At 34.1% G+C, this 21,722-nt stretch overlaps 3 protein-coding genes across 3 annotated transcripts; all 3 read right to left on the bottom strand.

The window, feature by feature from the left end:
- Positions 1-3,219: 3,219 nt before the first annotated feature.
- On the bottom strand, positions 3,220-8,333 carry LOC106661139 (leucine-rich repeat-containing protein 70-like). Its single transcript, XM_014384353.2, has 2 exons — positions 7,275-8,333; positions 3,220-4,438 (listed from the first exon to the last, which is right to left on the bottom strand). The coding sequence occupies exons 1-2, from the start codon at positions 8,240-8,242 to the stop codon at positions 4,207-4,209; spliced, it is 1,200 nt and encodes a 399-aa protein (XP_014239839.1). The 5' UTR covers positions 8,243-8,333; the 3' UTR covers positions 3,220-4,206.
- Positions 8,334-8,976: 643 nt separating this feature from the next.
- Positions 8,977-14,366, bottom strand: LOC106661140 (prefoldin subunit 2). The gene is made up of 3 exons (XM_014384355.2): positions 14,074-14,366; positions 9,419-9,542; positions 8,977-9,344 (listed from the first exon to the last, which is right to left on the bottom strand). Exons 1-3 carry the CDS (start codon positions 14,289-14,291, stop codon positions 9,168-9,170), a joined length of 519 nt encoding a protein of 172 aa, XP_014239841.1. The 5' UTR covers positions 14,292-14,366; the 3' UTR covers positions 8,977-9,167.
- Positions 14,367-14,418: 52 nt separating this feature from the next.
- Positions 14,419-21,109, bottom strand: LOC112127794. Its single transcript, XM_024229244.1, has 2 exons — positions 20,464-21,109; positions 14,419-14,434 (listed from the first exon to the last, which is right to left on the bottom strand). The coding sequence occupies exons 1-2, from the start codon at positions 21,018-21,020 to the stop codon at positions 14,419-14,421; spliced, it is 573 nt and encodes a 190-aa protein (XP_024085012.1). The 5' UTR covers positions 21,021-21,109.
- Between the last annotated feature and the right edge of the window lie 613 nt (positions 21,110-21,722).

Below are 21,722 nucleotides of genomic sequence, written 5' to 3'. Positions count from 1 at the left end.
TCAAGAGCAGGCGTGCCCCTACAGCAAACCAGACACCACAAGACCAGACAAGAACCAGACACCTAGACCAGCTCCTCTCCACACCTCCACACAAGACCTTAGTGGTTAAGACAGTGGCTTCTTAGAGGGCTGCGCATGGTGTGCCAGCATCCACAACCCTCCCAAGTTCCGGGGGTCAAACTCAACCCAGAGGCCAGCTTTAAGGCCGCCCCGCCCTCCTACTCATTGTTTGTCACAATTTATCCATCAACCCAGTTTCAGTTAGGAACTCAAAAGCTTTCTAATGTTAGCTGGCGAATCTTTCAAAATTTCAGTCACATTGTTTCCAGGCTTATTGATTGACCCGAAGGTCTTCATAGTTTCTGCATGATGAAAGAATATGCTTGATGGTGATTAGTTCACCACAAGTTGTGCATCGTGGGGGAGGTTCTCTGGCCATTAGGTAACCATAAGGTTAGTCTTGTGTGACCTATCCTAAGCCTGGCCAGCAAGGTTTCTTCTTTTCGAGATCTTTGCATTGCCGTGTCCCACTGTCTGACACTTTCCTTAATTTCTCTGAGTTTGTTATCCTCGATATTTCGCCATTCTGATTGCTAGAGGTTCCAAATTTTTTCTTTAAGAAAAACAGCAAAGTCTTCACATGGCACTTCCGGCACATAAATACCATTTGATGCAGCACATTTCGCCGCTCGGTCAGCCTCCTCGTTGCCTTTTATACCACAGTGACCTGGGACCCACAAAAAACTAACTGCTGTACTCGTACTATTTTTTATAGCAAGTAAAATCTTTTGGATTCTTGGACTTGTGGAAAGTTTATTTTTGATGGTTAATAGAGCAGAAAGGGAATCTGCATACAACTAGGGCTGTGTGGTTCAAGTTTAGGATGTTAATGCATTTATTGATCACAATTATTTCAGCAGAGTAGTTGTTACATATCTGAGAAAGAGTGAACATCATTTTTCTATCCTGATAAACAAATGCCGCTCCAACACCACTTGGGTTACTGGAACCGTCCGTAAATGCGAAAGTTGCGTTTGGGATTGTACTTTTTATTCTTAAAAATTCTTTTTTATAAATGTATGAGGGAGTATTTTCTTTACGAAATCTTGTTAGACTAAAGTTTATATTTGGGGAAGGCATGAGCCACGGCAGAATCGGGGAGACATGTTTCTTTTGCATTTAGGGAATTGATAAGTCTGTACTGTTTGGGAACTCAAAAACTCGAATAATCTTGTTTAGAATGAAGTTAGAGACATATGGTTGCAAAACCAGGCACTAAGCACCCTAAAGATAAAGATGGTTCTGAAAATAAACTAGAGAGGTTAGAGAAACATAGGTACTGATCGTTAAGAAAAAGTTTTAAAAAGAATAAAAGAAAATTTTTCTGAGAGAAAATCTCCACTTCCTACTGGCTCGGTTAAAAAGAGTTTAAAAAAATATATATAATTTTTGTGCAATTAATAAAATAAGAATAAAGCATGTCTTCCCAAATAAAACTTCTAATTCGTTCATGACCAATCATTTTGATCTGCCTATGATTGCATTTCAGCCTCTGAAAAATGTTTCTTGCATGTTTTCCCCACACTGAAGATGCTGAAATACTCTGACAGACCAACCCTTGTGCCTGGTGGTGGCCTTGCCAAAAACAAACAATTGTACGGCTGAAACTAAATACAATAGTATTACAATAATTTTACTTAAATAGAAGGGAGTATATCAAATTAACATCGAATAATGAGATATTTTGTTGAACTCTACAACAAACATTGATACTAATAAAGTAGCGATGAAGCACATCTGATAGACAAAACCAACACAATTAGGCAGGCTAGAATGATCAGAGAGGATTGAATAAAAACAAAATATTTAATAAAATAATGTATAGAAAAATGAACAAAATCATTAATTCACTAATTTGGTTGTCCGCTTGGCCAATTAATATATTACAATTAATTAAGGTTTTTAGTTGGGATAAAAAATGGCAAAAAGGAGGGAAAGCTCAAAAGGGGTTTAGATAGGAAGTTGATGTCTGAGTGGATTGAGGTCACGATAGCTCAAGTGGTAGAGCAGCGGTGTATCTAGCCGAAGATCGTGGGTTCGAATCCCGCTCGTCCCATTGACTTGTTTATCCCAACTAAAAACCTTAATTAATTGTAATATATTAATTGGTCAAGCGGACCATGAAATTAGTGAATTTAAAAAATCATTAATCTGAACTTGATTAATTTCGTTGTTATAACAAATTGAAGTTCCAGTTTATAACAATATTGAAGTCAAATGAGATGTCCCCTTCAGCGTGCAAAGGCCCAATTGGTCATAGAATTCATGTTGAACATTTATTATTTTGTTTATTGTTTATTTTATTGAACTAAATTAGTTTTATTATTTTTTACCAAGTTATTCTTAATTATATATATATATACACAATTAATTACATGCAATTTTTTCGAAATGAAAAATTTGTGTCACAGGCTTTTGACTTTTGGCTCAATTCGCCGCTGTGCTCAAAAATTGTGTATATTTAATTGAATATATGTTTAATTAAGAACATGATAAAAAATAATGAAAAGTTGGTAATAACACAGAATCACCATGTCGATCGTACACAGTCCCACTAATGTAGTACAATCATTAATAAAATGTGAAACCGTGATTTGCTTACAACCAGAATAAACGGGAAGTAGAAAGGAGAAGATTGTGGCATGGGCGATCGAAGTCACAGTAGCTCAATTGTTTAGAACAGCGGTGTTTTGAGTTGAAGGTTGTGGGTTCGAATCCCGCCTGTGACACAAATTTTTCACTTTGAAAAAATTTTGTATAATTAATTGAGTATATATACAATTAATTTTATTTATAAAATGAAAAAAATTAAATCAAAACTGCACATGTATATAAATATTTTTAACAAAGTTGGCATAGAGGTCATATAAAATAAAAACAATCTTATATAATAGATTAAATAATATAATTAAAAAATTTATTACAAAAGATCAGAGATAAAATTGTAATTAGTCAATATTGACCACTAGCGATATACATATCGAATTTTTATTATCTTTTTACAGTACCTAGTCATAAAAATTAATAACATTTTTATTTTAAACAATTATTTTTCTATGCTGAACATGAAATTTACCTCATAGTTCAGTTTGCTATTTGCGGCCATCTTACATACTAACATCTAAACTAAAACGAATTGTAGAATGTTAATAAAATATATTAATGAAAAAGAAATGCCTTTAATGTTTAAATATAATAAAATATTAATAATTTGTGCTTAACTATTTGTTTGTCTTATTTCCAGCTCATAATTTTGTAGATTTTGGTTGCATTTTCCTACTTACTTTCAATGATAAAAATGAATACTAGGGTGGCAAATGATAGATTACAACATTAAATTACACAAAACAAGTAAAAACCTAAATAAAAACAAGAATACACATATTAAGGAAGACGTTCCAATTGTTATAAAGTTGACTAATCATGCAAAATTATTTTAAAGAAATTATTAATTACTACTATGTTATTTAATATTACTCATATATGTTTTTATTTTAAATTGATAATACTTAAAGACAATGATTAATTTGTTTTCTGTTTGCTTTTGCATTTTCTTACTTTCAGTGCTTAAAGAAAAAAGGAAGACCTGTGGTCTTGTGCACAATAATTGCATTATTAAGCCATTATAAAAATAATATATTAGATAAAATATAATATATATCTCTAGTAAAATAGCATACAATTGTGACCTACTCTGGCTATTATTTTCATTTGCTACCAGAGGTGTTAAATAATAATTAAAAATAGTTTTCTAACAGAATAAATACATATGTCCTGTTTAAAATAATTAAGATAAATAAAATTTTAAGTTTGACAGCTTAATTTTATATTATATAGTTAAAATGTAGACTGTCCAATTTAGCTTTATCAATCAAAGAAAATAAATATTGCAATGAAGCACAAATTAATCATATTTTTTTAAAACAAAAATAAGCACATCTATATCCTAATTAAAATCAGTAAATAAGCTATTACATATTTTAGAAAATGTGTTTTACGCATCCACACACTGCTAGCTCTGCAAGCTTTATCGACAGTAAGTTAATTTTTAGTGTAATATTTCGGATGGGATTTTCTCCCTTTCATTCGTTCTTTCTCTCTCTCACTGTCTTCCTTTCTTATACATAATTAAATCACGTAGCGTCATCAGCATACAGTCGAGACATAGACGGGCCTGGTTTGCACCACGTTTTTCTCCAGCGGTGAATACATGTGGCTAAGCCTGCTTTTCTTCTCCAGGTCTAACGCAAACCATAATCCGAGGCCGAAAAATATCAAGAGGAGTCCCATGAGGAGGGCCAATAGATTTCCCAATACTATGTGTGACATTTTCATTCCGAAGTAGCTGTCAATCGACACATTCCTCGGAGTGAAACATCTGAAATGCCAATTTGCGATTAACAAATGGTAAAAAGTTTGGTTTTGTTAGTAATGTGTGGTGATTAGTGACTGTTAGTCAATGATTATTCAGAAATCTTGAGATGCGGTCTGGGATGATGTAGGCTTCAGAAAAACATTTTCTTTATCGTGCCAACATTTCGATCTTTACAATTAATTAAGGTTTTTAGTTGAGATGAAAAAAAGCTAATGGCACGAGAGGGATTCGAATCCACGACCTTCGGCTAGATACACCGCTGCTCTACCACTTGAGCTATCATGACCTCGATCCACTCGGACATCAACTCCCCATCTCAACCCCACCTTATGAGTTTTCCCTCCTTTTGCCATTTTTCAAATGTCATGTAATTGGTTTGGATTCTCGACGACAATTGAAATGGCGACGGAGAGCTGTAGTGAAGAGTACTTAATTTTAATTAATTAAATCCACTAATTTCGTGGTCCGCTTGACCAATTAATACTTTACAATTAATTAAGGTTTTTAGTTGAGATGAAAAAAAAGCTAATGGCACGAGAGGGATTCGAATCCACGACCTTCGGCTAGATACGCCGCTGCTCTACCACCTGAGCTATCGTGACCTCGATCCACTCGGACATCAACTCCCCATCTCAACCCCACCTCATGAGTTTGAGATGGGGAGTTGATGTCCGAGTGGATCGAGGTCATGATAGCTCAGGTGGTAGAGCAGCGGCGTATCTAGCTGAAGGTCGTGGGTTCGAATCCCTCTCGTGCCATTAGCTTTTATTCATCTCAACTAAAACCTTAATTAATTGTAAAGTATTAATTGGTCAAGCGGACCACGAAATTAGTGAATTTCGATCTTTATTGAGCCCTGAAGATCATCTCAATAAAGATCGAAACGTTGACACGATAAAGAAAATGTTTTTTGTTGTGTTATATTTTCAAAATATGGACCGATGACGTCTGGTTTTATCACAAATACACATCAATAAAATTAATTGCATGAAAATGTTATGGTTTTTTTATTGTCTTTATCTTAGGCAGGCTTTAATAAAAGGAAATTTAACAGTATCAGTTTGACAAACAACCAAGAAGAAATTTTATTTTTTGTGGATGGTATTGTGTTTTCCTTATTTTTTATGATGAATTAACATTAATTGTTGTATGTTCTAAATATAATGTATTTTATTATTAATACTATTTGTATTTGTGATGAATTGTCTTTAGCTGGGTTTCCAATGCACATTGAAATTGAACGTAGTTTTCAATGGAATCAACGGATTTGTCCAAAACCTTTTATATTGATAGGTTGAAAAAATCCCAAGTTCTCCGTGGTTGAAAACCTTTATTCAATTTAGTAAATTGCATGGCGTTACGGGCTCAATCTGAATAATTCCCAAGGTGTGCCTTCAGACTGGGAATTATACCATGAGATTTCTCTGTTTAGTTTCTGATGATGGGCCAGGAGCCCAAAACGCCATGTAATTTCTTAAATTGAATAAAGGTTTTCAACCACGGAGAACTTGGGATTTTTTCAACCTATCAATAGAGAAGATATGAACTGTGGCGTTGGTAATATCCAAAACCTTGTATATTTGAATCAAGGTCATGAAATGTTAAAAAAATCAGAAAAGGGGGAATAATTCCGATACTATTGAGATTCAGACTATAGTTAATTGGGATGTTTTGGTTCTCTTTAGAATGTAGACTCTACCGGCAAAGTTTGTAACACTTGTAGCTGAATACCCTTCATATATAGTTTAGTTATAATTTCAATATAACTCAGAAATGGTCAAACCTATCAAAATTTTCAGTAAAAGTGGCATAAAATAAACTCTAGAATCGAATCGTACAATAAAAATATGAATTTCTCATTTAAAATAACAAAGTTTATGTCATTTTCCAGTAGATGAGAAAATTATGTTAAATCTGTTCCCACCACGCGATTCTTAGCCAAAATTTACTTGGGGTTTGTATAAGACCATTTTTTGCTAAAGTTAATCATTTCCAAATTAAATGGGTGGACTGTAGAAGTTGATACACCCTGTATATTATCTTTTTTTGCTTGGAAAGAACAAACCCCATGGGTGTAAGAAAATTATCGGAAATAAAATTTATGGTTACAGAATAAGTAACGTAGTTAAACATTGACTGATCAGAAGATAGTTGTGCTAATAACGATTTTAATCATATTTTCTATTTAACAATTTTAATAGGTTATACAACTCTTTTTTTATGGTATTGTGTAAATAATTATTGTTGGTTATGTAATTAAAATATGGATTTCTCATTTAAAATAACAAAGTTAATGCCATTTTCCAGTAGATGAGAAAGTTATGTTAAATCTGTTCCCACCACGCGATTCCTAGCCAAAATTTACTTGGGGTTTGTATAAGACCATTTTTTGCTAAAGTTAATCATTTCCGAATTAAATGGGTGGACTGTAGAAGTTGATACACCCTGTATATTATTGTTTTTTGCTTGGAAAGAACAAACCCCATGGGTGTAAGAAAATTATCGGAAATAAAATTTATGGTTACAGAATACGTAACATAGTTAAACATTGACTAATCAGAAGATAGTCGTGCTAATAACAATTTTAATCATATTTTCTATTTAACAATTTTAATAGATTATACAACTCTTTTTTTAAGGTAGTGTATAAATAATTATTGTTGTTTATATAATTAAAATAATGTAGAAATTGTGATAATTTGTATAAATAAATATTAATATGAAAATGGACAAAAGGTTGTGGAATAGAAAAAATGCATTTTTCTGAAGGAAAAATCCTTTCATAAAAGTGCAAAAGGAAAACCTAGGTTTTATGGTGAAAGAAGAGGAAAAAAATTACCTTATTTCTTTTGCAAGCGGTCCATCAAGCCTGGTGAACCATCGAATCGAAGCATTGCACTCCCACGGATTACCCCTCAAATCGAGGAATTCTAGTTGGACGAACTGATGCTTAAAATATGGATGAAGGGTTGTAAAGTTGCATCTTGCCAGGGAGAGCGACTTGAGTGGCAGATGGAAAAAAAGTGGCTTTGGGAGGTAGTCCAACCTGATGCTTCCACGCAGGGAGATACGTTCCAGATGTTTCGTATGTCGAAAAGCGTCATGGTCAATTGTCGTTAAGTATTTATTGTCCTCGATGATCAACTCCCTTAAATTCGTAGCCATGTGAAAAGGGTGCATTTTAAGTTCCTTTAAATTATTGCTGCTCAAATCTAGCACCCTTAAGTTGGGCGGGAATATCGGAAGAAAAGTGATGTTGTTGTATTTCAAATCGAGAATTTCAAGTTCAGAAGCATGGTCAAAAATATTAATTGGAAAATCTGACAAACCAAGTGATTTTGCGTATAGTCTTCTAAGACCGTTGTAAAGCGTCTTGTTTATAGCTTGATAAACACTTTCTTCATTTTTCAACAAAAAATTTCCAGAAATATCAAGTGTTTTTAAATGTTCCAACCCTTCAAAATTATCAGGATAAATATTTCTTAAAGTATTGTAGGATATGTTTAGAAAGTTGAGGTTTTTTACACCGCTGAGCATGCTTTTATGAAAGGCATTCACTTGGTTAAACGATATATCCAAGTATTTTAAGTTTACCCATGCGCTGAAACTTACATTTTTAAACATGTTGTTTCTAAGCGTGAAATTCACAATCGGCTGATTTTCCAGAGTTTTAGGCAGAACTTGAAGATTCCTGCTGGAACAATCGACGTCCCATGCAACAGGCCTCGAATGTTTCACATGACAATTAAAAGGCAGTACTTCTGCCTGTGTGATTCTGGCCAAGTTCAACAGAAAAAACACCAACATTTTTATAACATGAATCTTGTTATACTGACTCTCAACGTTTTTGGCTTTTGATATCAAAAATTGCAGATAAGATAAATCTGTACAAACAAAATAGTACTCCACGGTTAATAAACGTCAAATTATTCTGGGGTCTCTAGTAATATTTATTCACTTTATTAAAAAGGAATTTAAGTTTATAGTGCAATTTGGTTCTTGTCAACATTTCTCATTACAAACACATTTTTAGATTAGATTAAAAAGAAATGCGTATTGTGTTTTAAGTTTTAATAATTGCAAAAAACAATGTATACTGCCAAGTAAAATTTAATTTGATTAATTTAAATTTAATGCATGTCGATAAAAAGTACAGTTCTAGAAAATAATCTTTCTTTCTGAATAATATCAATAACAAATTGAATATACTCCAATTACCTAATTTATGTTCGATATCTTTTACATCATAGTTTGTTTGTAGTCAGTATTTTTTTATATTTGTATGATCCATAACAGTGATTCACACTAGCACAACTGAAAGCAATCAAAGACTTCATAGTGTCGACCGAGTCTAAATTGATCTTAACAACCTGATAAATGTTCATAATTTTGTCGAACGCTTGTTAAACAGCAATTTAAATTTTTTATGGTAATTAAATAGAATTTGTTTGAAGATAATATAATTTTTTTTTATACACTGAACAAATATTTTGTCTATTTTCAGTTAATAGGAAAATAAGGAGATTTCATTACAAGACACGTAGAGAAATTAAATATATTTAAACAATTATAAAATCTGCTGGCGTTTCGGTTGAAAAAACAATGCATGAAGCGATGAAAACGTAATGAAAAATTATTATCCTCGAACTGTCAAAGATAATAAATATAAGTGTCGTGATAATAACAGGTATAATTTCAAGATTTTACACAAAGTTCAGGCACGACAGCGCGGTTAATCGCCGACGATGATGACCGAACGGGGCATGTCTTCAGGGCTGAATTGTTCCGCGATGTGTGCAGGGATTTCCTCATGGCTTTTGATCCTGATCTGGAACTTTTCCTTCCACTCGTTGATTTCCTCGCCTTTCTTGACGACCTGTTTATTCATGGCGTCCATCAGTGTCGTAAGCTGGAAATAGGACAACTATACTACTATCTGTACATAAAAATTTACCCCATAAGAGTTCTGTTCATTTTTATTACCTGATCACGGTTCTGCGTGAGTTCTGGGATGATATCGCCGACAGTCTTTTCACAAAGGACGCCACCAATCAATCTAAAGCACTTTCTACTCTTATCCATCAACTTGAGCTGTTCTAAAACAACTCTGAAAACATCCAAACAATTTATTTGTCAATGCGTAATAATAAAAAAACCAATATTAATTTAGTTTAAACCAAATATTATATAATGAAGTTTAGGTTTATGGTAATACTTTCTAAACATATGAAGGAACACAGATTTTTTAAAATAATCTAAGGTCAGAATATAAAAATTGATATAAAAAAAGCTGTATAGTCAATTTTTTGATATAAATAACAATTTTTTAGTTAATAACTAATTAAGCTAACACACGGAAGTTTGTAAAATTTGAGTTTAATAGTTGTTTTTTAATTTATTTTATTATTATATTAGGACAGCTCCTAGTGATACTAGCAATGTTGTGTTTATAAATTCTATGTTTTATGTTATGAGTGGAGGGAGAATTAACCCATTAATTTATGCTCTTAAGAAAATTTAAATTTCTTGCTAGGGAGGAATTGCGTGGGCCATTGCTGTTCAGACTTAGATTGCCCTAACAGGATAGTCGGGAAGGGTTTGGAATGAAAGGTGTAGGACTAGTTGGTTAGAATGAGGGTCATGGATTTTATGGATCGGTATTGACTTTTTGTGGTTTTAAGGACAAAAGAGATTTGAAGGTCTATGTTGATAGTATGGTTGGATACAAAGGAGGAAGCTTAGACAATGGCTCAGAGGATTTTGGACTGTATTGACTGGATTTTGCCGACTTGTGGCAACCAGATGACCTGGACTGTCACAAATCACCTCTGTGGAGGTGCTTCATGTGCCATGCCCATGCCAAACTGATTGCCATACAGAATGGATCTTATCACCTGCACTAAGGTACATTTAAGAAGTTATTCTGGAAGGTGTTGTCCCATTTGTTCCATTTATTGAGGATAATTTCATGTTAAAGCATGATAATGCTCGAATGTATGTAGCTCGAGTTGTCACCCAAACCTTGGAGGATAGGGATTGGATTATTACAATGAATTGGCCAGCATGTTTCTATAGAACAGTTATGGATCACAATAAAGAGGCAGATTAGACATCATTCGTCGCCCCCAACAATTGTTAAAAAGCTTCAAACCGCTCTTGTTGAAGAATGGGAAATTCTGGGGAAATTTTGTTTCACAAGATGAAAGCTTATTTACTCGATGCTCAGGAGATTTAAGACCTAAGGTCATACACACTATTAGGAGCATTAAATGATTTTCTGGTTATTTGGTGAATTTTCTTTCAAACCATCATCATTATTGAAACTCATGAATTTCTGATCTCATTTCATTTGGTTTGTATTAAAATAAGTATGTTGCAATTAACATAACAATAAATGTACATATAGTTTGCAATAAACAAAATACGAATGTCTAGTTTTTGTGTTTGAATGTACATTGCACTGACATTCTTTAGGGATAGAGTTTGTGGATACCCCAAGGGTTCTGTTATAAGTGAAAATGAGAGAGAGAAAAAAAAACCTTTTTTTTGCACTGGCGTGAACAAGGACTCGAGTTGAGACTGGTCGGTGTGGATGAGCCGGGTGAAAAAGAAAAAAAAAGGAACATGACAGACAGTGTGTTATTTTATTATTTTGGGACTTTTCTCATCATCGTGGAGTGGAGGGTTCGCCTGTGCGAGGGGAGAACTGCTCTAGAACAACAAGAAAAAGAACGTACACGAGGTTCGAGCTTTTAATTTATATTGTAAGATTGGTTTCTGGACAGTTTTTTTGTTTTGTTTTATTTTATTTTTTTGTTTTACATTTTATTCATAATACAGAGGACATTGATATTTTACTTTCTTGGTTTTTATTGTATTTATTTACTTTTTTTTATTTGTTATCTTGTTATTTCACTCTGAGGGTTTCACTTTTTTCCTAAAAGAAGGAAAAAAATAAATAAAACTGTGGCGCCCGATTATTTCACTTTTGGAGACAAAGCGGCCATGGAAAAAAATCTCCACTGAGCCCCAGGTACCCGGCGACCGGGTGAATTGCCAAAGGTCCGGCGAGGAACCGGTAACAGTTAGATCTGGAAACCTAGTGCAAGGTAGGCTCAAATGCATGACTCTGATGTCACACTGATCAGTAGGGTCATCTACAAATGAGTATGGGTCAAACAATTGATTTAATAACATTACAAGGACAAACCTGGGAATCGGACCCAGAAGAGGTACAAATACAACAAATATGAGACCTTGATGCCCTAATAATTACTAGGCTCGTCACCAGATGAATATAGATAAAACAACAGGCCCTATTGCAAAGTTAATATTGGATTTGCCATAAAAAGTTTCAACCCTTTACAAATCAATAATGACTTGTTTTCTAATGGCTTCTTCATGAATTAAGAGCTTTGAACTTGTGAAAATTTGCATATTTTTGAAAGATATTGTCATTTATAATTAAAATAGTAGATCTAGGTTCAGACTCTCTGCATAACTGAACTGAAAAGTGAGAACTGACCAGGAAAGACCAAAGGTTGTGCAAGAAGAGCGAATTTTTGAAACATTGCTGTTTGCAAAGTAACATGTATCATCATCAGCTTTCAGGAATCCTGATTAGTTATTCCTTCAGATGTCCAGTAATAAGGGAATTTTTTTATTGAAAAATTTCATAAATGTACCCATATCCAGTTAATGAAGGCGTTTGTACCAATCGTTTGTTCGATTCCCAGGTTTGCCCTTGGAATGTTACAATCTGGTACATTGCATTTAAAATAATTATTATAAACTTAGAAACTGGTCTACTACATATGTACTATTCTAAGTAATAGAAGGGTGCCTTCTTGAACGACATTTAACACTCCTTGCATTTTTTTTTCTCAAAATGAAACGGTTCAAAGGCTATGAGTAAATTTATGACTAATATGGTACATAATGGAAAAAATTTTTTGGAGACTTTTTTCCGTGAGTGTATGTACAGTAAATGCGCTATAGTTTTTCAGTCTGAAATCATAGAAATTGAACACAGTGCCAGAGCACTTAAAAGGCTAGGAAAACATTTGAGGAAGGTACCTATTTTTTCCGAGTTAGGCGGCACAAGGCCTTAGCTGCATGCGGTAAAGGAAAAAAAAAAAGTGAATATAAATTCTCTATGCACTAAACCCTTTTGTGTGGCGTAACACCTTGCCACAAAAAATATTAAATCCAATTAATGAGTTCAAAACTTGGTGGAGCTCCAAGTATGTGGCCATCCACAAGACTTACAAAGGAATCATTTGAAGTAAAGGACTCTGGTTGGACTAGTGACAGGGTACTGTTACCGAAGAAGGCACATGCACTGGATAGGAGTACAGACTGAGGAAACACTGTGCAGATACAGGAAGAAGAGGAGATTGTAGAATACATTTTATATTTTTGTGAGGTTCTATGTAGGTGTAAATGCTTGCTAGTAGAAGAAGAAAAGTTACAAGATCTTACAATAAGGAGCCACTGGCAAGGCTATGGACGTTGTTTAACAACCTGAAGCTAGCCAGTGATTTGTAAAATTAGAGGAGCGCAATAAATCTACTCAGGGAGATGCAGAAGGCCTTGTTAGCACCACTTTTATTACTGAGTGGACACATAGGAAAATGCGCTACAGTTTTCCAGTCTGAAATCATAGAAACTGAACACTGCACCAGAGAAGTTAAAAGGCTAGGAAAACATTCCAGGAAGATACCCATTATTTTCTGACAGTCTGGTGGCACTTAAGGCCTTAGATGCATGCGAGGAAAGACAAAAAGCATATGGAATTGTATAGTAACCCTGTCAGAAATCCGACCTGATGGCCTGAAAAGGAACCAGTATCAATTCTCTATCCCCTGAACGCTATTGTGACCTAATATGTTGCCACGAAAACGTTTAAATTCAAATTAATGACTCCAAAACTTGGTGCAGCCCCGGTTGGGGTACTGCCACCTAAGAAGGCACATGCACTGGATAGGACAGCATAGATACAAGAAGATTGTAGAACACATTTTATGTTTTTCAGAGGGTCTATGTAGGTGTAGATTCTTACAACTAGAAGAGGAAACGCATCAAGATCTTACACCAAGGAGCAAGGCTATGGAAGTTGATTAACAACCTGAAGCTAGCCAGTGATTTTTAATATTAAAAGGGTACGATTGATCTACCCAGGTAGATGTGCAGAAGGCCTTGTGGCCACCACTTTTATTACTGTTTGTACTACTCTAACACTGATCATTAGGATCATCTGCAGATGGGCGTGGATCAAAAAATTAATTTGCTTAGGAAAGCCTCTTGTAGATGTCATAAGAGTGAAGTTTTAAGGCATTTTAACTCTAAAGAAATGTATTGGGTAGTTAATCTTCTAACACAGAGGGCATAGGTTATACTTTTTAGACAGACTGCAGTATGGAAGTGTTATGTTGCATGTATGATGTGAAAAAACCTCAATTGGCAACATTTTTGAACTTTATTGTTCAGTTTGATTGGAATAATGGATTTTCTGATTCATTTGGTAGGAAAGCATTGATTTAAGTTGGTCCCAGTTAAAAATAAATACCACCTGGTCGCATGTGTAGGAGGCAAGGGAGGAGATGTTATACTGGAGGATTGTCTGCAGATGTGACTACCTGTGTTCGTTGAGGTCGCCTTCGATTTCTGTCAACTTGTTCATGAGCATCTGCTGCTCTGCCCGGAGTTGGTGGAAACCGGATAAAATCTCCTCGGCGGCGGCCTGTTTGAGTTTCGCTTTCTGCTTTCCACCGTCGGCTTTCTTCTCATCTCCGCTTTTATTCTCTTCCACTGCTTTCTTCTCTTCCTGCTCAGCTTTCGCCTGGTCCTCGCTCATTTTTCTATAATTCAACCTGAACAAAATAACTTTCCTGGGTTGTAGGGTTGAGGGGATAACCTGATAATAGCCTCCCGCGCATGGCCAGCGCCGGTTTGATATTTTCGTCGAAAAGAGCTAGTTCATGCTAGACAATAATTGACCTAAAATTCATACAAAAACGAGTAAAAATATATAAAACACAGAAGAGATTTAAAATAAATAAAATTATAAAAGGTAGTTTGATTTCTGTGTCTTTAAAAGACAATTGTCCAATGAAGGTGATAAGCCCTCCAATTTTCAAATTTATCTTACAAAAACAAATAAATGGAGGCTGCCGGAGCGGAAAAATGAAACAAAAGAAAATCCCAATTGAGGCGTAATAAACTACAATGCCTAAAATCGCAATTTAAATAAGAAAAGCTCCCTCAAAAAAAGTATTATTGTTTTTTTATTACTGTTAAGTAGCATTAATTTATTTATAGTATTTGAATGGAAGAATAAAAGGATAACGATGAGCCTGTATTTATGCGGAGACTGTTGCTAGTCTGACTCTATTATTACTATTATTATTGGCTATACAAGCCTAAGGAAAATGTTTAAATTATGGAACAAAAGTTCGAAATTCTAATTAAAGAATAGAAATAAATTTTAGAATTTAAAATGGGCTTTTTGGCATTCCAAATTAAGTATTTTAAAAGGATAAATTAAAGATTTTGGATGTTTGGAGACAGAGCTTTATAGCACTCAGAAGGGATATAGCTCACATAAGATAGGAAGTTTAAATTAAGTTTTTGTTAAGGCGTGAAATGACCTTAGCCGTTAAAACGCCTTTAATAATTAATAATAATTCAAGAAATGATTTTAAACATGTTTTATTAATCTACTCAATTAATTATACAGGATTTTTTCGAAATTAAAAATTTGTCATAGGAGAAGTCAAGTTAGCTGAAGTGGTTGGAAGAGCCACATACTGTCGAAGGTCGCGGGTTCGAATCCTGCCTGTGTCACAAATTTTTCATTTCGAAAAAGTGGTGTATAAATAATTGAATAATTAAGAAATAAAGGATAAAAAATAATAGAAGTTGGATTTTTTAAATTACAAAGCGTTCCATAACTCTCAAGACACTCCTCCCAACGTGATGACAACTTTCCTCTGAATATAATTTTGAATCTTTATTATTAACCAATTCTTAAAAACCCTTTTCTAGCGACTTGTGATCAATCATTTTTTTATGTTGTAAAACGTCCAGGTGTCTAAAAATGGTGATGAAGGAGAGAATGTGAGAGAGATGGAGAGAGGAACCATGGTTACAAAAATGATGATAAATGATAACCCACTATCCATCTAAAAAAATTAAGGCGCATAATGATATAGAATTGTAAGGCCTGCCAGTCGTGATGGTGTAGGATATCAGTATATCAGCCATAAAAACAAAAATAAAATTAAAGTAATCTAAATATGGGATGGGTAACAAAGAGAGAACGTTAGAGTGATAAAAAGGACAGTTTAAATGAGAGGGACAGAGAGAGAGAGTAAGAAGTGACTCATTATAAAGAGAAAGAGAGATAGAGGGTGGCAGGGAATGGGAGAGCGTTGGAGAAATTGAGAGAAAGTGTGAGAGAGTGAGTGAGAGAGTGAGTGAGAGAGAGAGAGAGAGAGAGAGAGAGAAAGAGAGAGAGAGTGAGAGAGAGAAAGTGATAATGAGAGGGAGAGGAGTGAGTGAGAGGGAGAGGAGTGAGTGAGAGAGCGTGGGAGAGAAAGAAAGAGAGAGAGAGAGAGAGAGAGAGAGAAAGAGAGAGAGAGAGAGAGAGAGAGACATTGGTTTACGAACACCTTAAGTGACTCATTATAAAGAAGAAGAAGAAGAAAAATAACTTTATTCTGGGACTGGTGTCCCCAAAGAATAATTTACATGAAATAAATAAAGGAAGTTCCTTCTATGACGTTAAAAGTAAAAAAAAAGAAATCTTGGCACAATGTATACCAATAAGGCAGGACAGAAGAAAAAATTACGAGAATATTAAACAAAAATAACAAATGTCAACGTGAGGTCTCTGCTTGGANAGTGAGTGAGCGAGAGGAGAAACCATGGTTACAAAAATTGGTGATACATAATACGCACTATCAATCTCATAAAATTGACGGCGCACAATGAAACAGTACTATAAGCCCCGCTGGTCGTGATGGCTTAGTATATTCTCTCACCCGTAAAACCAAAAATCAAATGAAAAACTATATAACGAGTAGCAATTAATAATATGTGATGGGAACATCCTCCCTCAACTTTCCCATCTTCTATTGCAGGTGTGTCGCTTATGGTGTGCTTTCGTAGAAACAAGAAAACCGCCTGAAAGCACAAATGAACTGTTGTGTCAGATTTATTTTTTGTACTCATCGAATATCCAGCGTCTGACATCTATATTCAGACCTATCCTGGCTTCATTCCTCATTTAGTAGGAAATATTTCCTAGGCAACTGCCTTTACCATAAATTCTCTTCGACCTCACTATATTTTTCAGCTTATCCATTTCGAATCTTATATCCACTCGCTTAACACCAGCTCATCGCCCAGTGATTTGTACTTTCCTTGGCATAAAAGCTCCGCATTTGATCGGATTACTTGATCAAGCCACAGATCTCTGGAATTGTCTTCCTTTGCCAATCCGCAAAGCCGACTCGTTAACTTCTTTTGACACCCTCCAGTACAAACTTCTCATCTCCCTCCAAACAGAGCCAACATAGCCCACAATACAATTAATTAAGGTTTTCAGTTGAGATAAAAAAGTCAATGGCACGAGCGGGATTCGAACCCACGATCTTCGGCTTGATACGCCGCTGAAAAATGGCAAAAAGGAGGGAAAATTCAAAAGGTGCGGTTGAGATGGGAGGTTGGTGTCCGAGTGGATCGAGGTCACGATAGCTCAAGTGGCAGAGCAGCGGCGTATCAAGCCGAAGGTCGTGGGTTCGAATCCCGCTCGTGCCATTGACTTTTTTATCTCAACTGAAAACCTTAATTAATTGTAAGATATTAATTGGTCAAGCGGACCACGAAACTAGTGAATTTAATAGCTCACAATATTATTAGGCCGTTTTACTACATAAGAAAGCATTTTTCCTTCCTTTTATCATTTTTATTTCTATTTTTTATATTTTCTATTATTAAATCGATTAGGTTTCGTTGTTCGATTGACCAAATAAATTCTTCTCAATTAATTAATCTTTAAGTAAGGTATTGGTTGAGATAAAAAATCAGTGTTCCTAGCGGGATTCAAATGGTAGAGCAGTGGCGTATTTAGCCGAAGGTCGTGGGTTCGAATCCCGCACGTGACACTGACTTTTTTTTATCTCAACCAATATCTTAATTAAAGATTAATTTTCTATTTTGTTTTATGTCAATTTATTTCACTATATGTTAACGTCGTCACTCTCTAAACTTTAGCAGTTTTATATTTTCTGTTTATTTAATTTATTGTTCTTGTTTAATTTAATTGTTGCGGCTAGCATGAGTCACTTAAGTCAACAAGCAATCTTTAAGTTATTTTTTTTAAATGTCTTATAGTTCGAATAAAGATCATAAAAGAAAAGATAATAAAACTTGTAATAGAAAGTGCGAATGCCTTCCACATATGGGCATAAAAAAGATAAAAATGAAGGCGGAAGCAATTCTCTTGTAACATTTGTCTAAGAGGTCCTTCAAGGGTGAAAAATGAGTTCTTAAGATTGCCTATAAAGAATAAAGCATCCCATTTAGATGATATTTAATGCAATAAAACAACAATAAAAACGTCTAGCGTATGTTTCGCATTGTTTACCAACTGCTCGTAACAATTGAGATCTTTCCCCGGCGTTTGATTTACTGCGAATCCGGATACCCTTTCTAACATCACGATTAGGATAATTGTTCTTCCGATTCCGGATAGTCCGGGGGAAAATTGAGCAGACGCGAAGTACGGAAAATTGTGCCAAAGTCTAAAATTCGTCAGTTAAGTAACAACACAGAAAAAATTCGTCTCAATGACAGATGGGTAAATTATTTTGTCAGCTATCACAATCAAATAAACATTTACAACTATTGTTTTAAATTTTATGTTTCTTTACAGTTCATAGACAGAATTATTGAATTCAATGATGCATTTTGCACAATTGTAAGCATTGGTGCACGATTATTAAAACCAAAAATTTTCATCGATATCCATTTAATAAAGAAGTCAATTAAGTTAGACATCCAATCTATTTAATAGTAAAGTTAATCTACATTAAGTGTAGTGTTTGTGTGTTATTATAGATTACATAAATGAGTCATGCTTAAGGAAAGATATGTATTTTGAAAAGTGGGTCACGTTAGCAATTCCAGATGGGCAGATAGAGAGAGTAATCCATTGTCAAGATGATTTAAACTGACTAATAAGCTTTGTGTATCATGTTATAATACATAAATAAACAATGAGCATCTTACGTAAATATACAATTTAGATCCAAATACATTTAAATAATAAAGAAAACCTTTTTTTTCGAATTTTCAAAAAGAAAGATTTCTTAAGAATAAACAAGCCTAACAATCTCACTCCCCAAACGCAATCAAATATTTTATTAAAGATTGATATGATATCTGCATTAATTAGGATTAAAAATGCATTTTAGTATATTATTAAATTATTGCATTGTGTAATAATTTTTGTAATTGATTTTTTAAATTCCTCAGTTTCCTTTTTTCCCCCCCCCCAATAAATTGTACTTGAGACCGCAGCAAACTGACGAATATGGCAATAAGATTACAATATTCATTTGTGGAATAGCAAAAACTGTCATATTTATTTTTCCGATCCTTTAAGTAAAAAAATAATTTACAATTGATTATCTGCTATAGATAAAAGATCCATTGATCTCACAATAAAAATATAATAAGTGATTATTTGTACACCATTTATTTTTTTGATGTGAACGGCCTTGTATTTTACGGCGCCATCAAGCTACACTTCTGCATGACAGCCTGGTTTTGCGGGCTTAGTATTTTGAGCCCCATTTGTTATCCATTACTCCTGCTTATTAAATTATAATTTTTTAAATGGATTCACTTAAATTGATAATTCTATATTTTCTTTTATAATAACTATAAAAATATTCTTTAACCACTTAAATTCATTTTTATTAAATATACAGACAATTGTTCCGGTATTTGTGTCGATTATATCAAGATAAAAGTATATGTAGTTTGAATTTATACAAAGACTACATTTTTCTCGATACTAATGAATTAAACGAAATTAAATGTAAACATTCACAGAATTAAAAAAATGAATTGCTATATCAATAATACAAATACATAAATAAAATAAAACAGACGGTTTTTGTAAGCTTTCAAGGTGGAATTTTTAACTTTCCGGATTAAAACCATCTTTGATTGCTTGTAAATAGATCACTTTTTCTCTGTACGTTAAAACATATAATCTGATATTTCGATTTCTAAAATGACGTTTAAACTATTAAACAGCTGAATATTCGTGATGTTTAGTGGTCTTAATTGACCTATGAAGAGATGAAAAGGCCGGTGTCACGAGCGGGATTCGAACCCACGACCTTCGCAGTTGAAAAATGGTACACCGAGGGAAAATTCGAAAGGTTGAGATGAGTCGTTGGTGTCCGAGTGGATCGAAGTCAAGATAGCTCAAGTGGTAAGAGAGTAGCGTATTCAGCCGAAGGTCGTGGGTTCGAATCCCCCTCGTTACACTGGCTTTTTCATCTCAACCAAGACTTTAGTTAAAAAGATTGACCGATTGAAACTTTATAAATATTTTAAGTTTTAGAGTTTTGCAAACGTAAATTTGCTTTGAAAATTATATAATTTCCTGTAAGTGTTTTTGAGTGCATGTTGTACACATATTATAGTAAAGAAACGTTTAAAAGCTAAAAAATAGACAGTGTAATATTTCCTAATAATAAAATTTCCTGGTAAAGCGTATCCATAAAACCGGTTACTTGTATATGACAAAATATGCGAACAGGTGGCTAAATAAAATGTCGAAATGCCCAATGTGATCAGAAATGACTAATCTATGTGAATAATTATAATTAACCAAAGTGTGGCAACTCATTGAAAAGGTTTTGCTATATATTTGTGTGTAAATGAAAAACAAGGCAATCAGGAACTGTTATTATTTCCAGTAAACAAAAGAATTTATTGTGACTTACATTTTCAGGTACGACTTGACAAAGGAATTGGACAAATGATTTTGTTGGTCATAATGACTAAAATTGTTGTTTGTTGATTCCGGAAACGTCTCTTCTATTCGTATTTTTGACTGTAACAAGGTCGGCGCTTTTTTAACTGTTTTCTTCGTCCCGTCTTTCTTCGTCACTTCTTTGAGCTTTTTATCATCGTCTTTTCTTTTTTTGGCACGTTCTCTCGAGATCTTCATGTACGTGACGAGCCGCTTTCTTGGCGTGAAGCTGCCACGCATTGTCAGCCTGGGTGAACCGGACACGGCGATCTTCGACATCTTCTCGGTGTACCTGGTCTTTTTCGTCTTTCCGCTCATCTTTTTCCAGTCGACGACTTTGGGAACCTTGAAAACACTCTCTGCCGCCTTCTCGGAAGTCGGTCCCACCGTCTCTTTGTCTTGTGAATGTTCGAATTGCAATTCGGTCGAAAAAGTCCCTTCGGCAGACGCAGGAGGTGCAGGATCTGTAGGTGTATCTTTGGATGACATTTTTTGATAAAGACTGATTGTGTTTGGTTGAAACCTCATAATTCCCTTTCGCGCATGGTCAGTGCATATATCATTTATAATTGTTTTTTTAAAGGATATATAGCTATAAAAATTATTCCGAACTTTCATTTAATTATCCTCACATGAGACTAATCAACCAGGCTTTGCAAAACAGTTTTAAAAACATTAATAAAGACCACTCTAGTGGTACCGCTCAAGTTCTCACATGGCGGGAAATTCAAACGTTTCATCGTACGAATTACTGAAACGTATCAAGTAAAAATTTTTTGTAGTTTGGTTGTTTGCGTTTTTATTTCTGGCCATTTTCAGTGAAATGTTTGTTTCTGAATTTTTGCAAATGACTGACCAAGACAGGTTGAGACAGTCATAAATAATAACAGGAAATAATATAATTTAGCAAAGACTTTGTTATATGTTGCAAACTTACAATTAAAATTAATAAAACCAGCATTTATCTTAAGTTATATGTATAATATGTTACATGATAATTATGTATAATTATCTTTTTAAATAATTCGAATTTTCTGAAAACATGAAAATAAATATAAAAGACGAATTATTTCTGCCGCTTTTTTAAGGTTATACTTAATATTCATCAAGTTGCACTAGAAAATAATAGAACATTATTTACACAGTTTTATTGCAGACGTCTGGATTTATGAAAATGTTAAAATTGTATCAAGGAGATACAAAATCTGTGAATATAATAATAAAATTTAG

This window comes from Cimex lectularius, unplaced genomic scaffold (genome assembly GCF_000648675.2).
Source record: "Cimex lectularius strain Harlan isolate CLEC.00 unplaced genomic scaffold, Clec_2.1 scaffold121, whole genome shotgun sequence".
Classification (NCBI taxonomy): domain Eukaryota; kingdom Metazoa; phylum Arthropoda; class Insecta; order Hemiptera; family Cimicidae; genus Cimex; species Cimex lectularius.
Note: the sequence above shows the minus strand (reverse complement) of the source record. Positions and strands in the feature narration are given on the sequence as shown.

Coding starts and splice junctions, on each gene's coding strand:
- LOC106661139 (XM_014384353.2), bottom strand. CDS start 8,242: ATGTTGGTGTTTTTTCTGTTGAACTTGGCCAGAATCACACAGGCAGAA. Junction 4,439..7,274: donor CCGCTTGCAAAAGAAATAAG/GTAATTTTTTTC, acceptor TTGGCATTTCAG/ATGTTTCACTCCGAGGAATG.
- LOC106661140 (XM_014384355.2), bottom strand. CDS start 14,291: ATGAGCGAGGACCAGGCGAAAGCTGAGCAGGAAGAGAAGAAAGCAGTG. Junction 9,543..14,073: donor GGCGACCTCAACGAACACAG/GTAGTCACATCT, acceptor GGATGTTTTCAG/AGTTGTTTTAGAACAGCTCA. Junction 9,345..9,418: donor TCACGCAGAACCGTGATCAG/GTAATAAAAATG, acceptor TCCTATTTCCAG/CTTACGACACTGATGGACGC.
- LOC112127794 (XM_024229244.1), bottom strand. CDS start 21,020: ATGAGGTTTCAACCAAACACAATCAGTCTTTATCAAAAAATGTCATCC.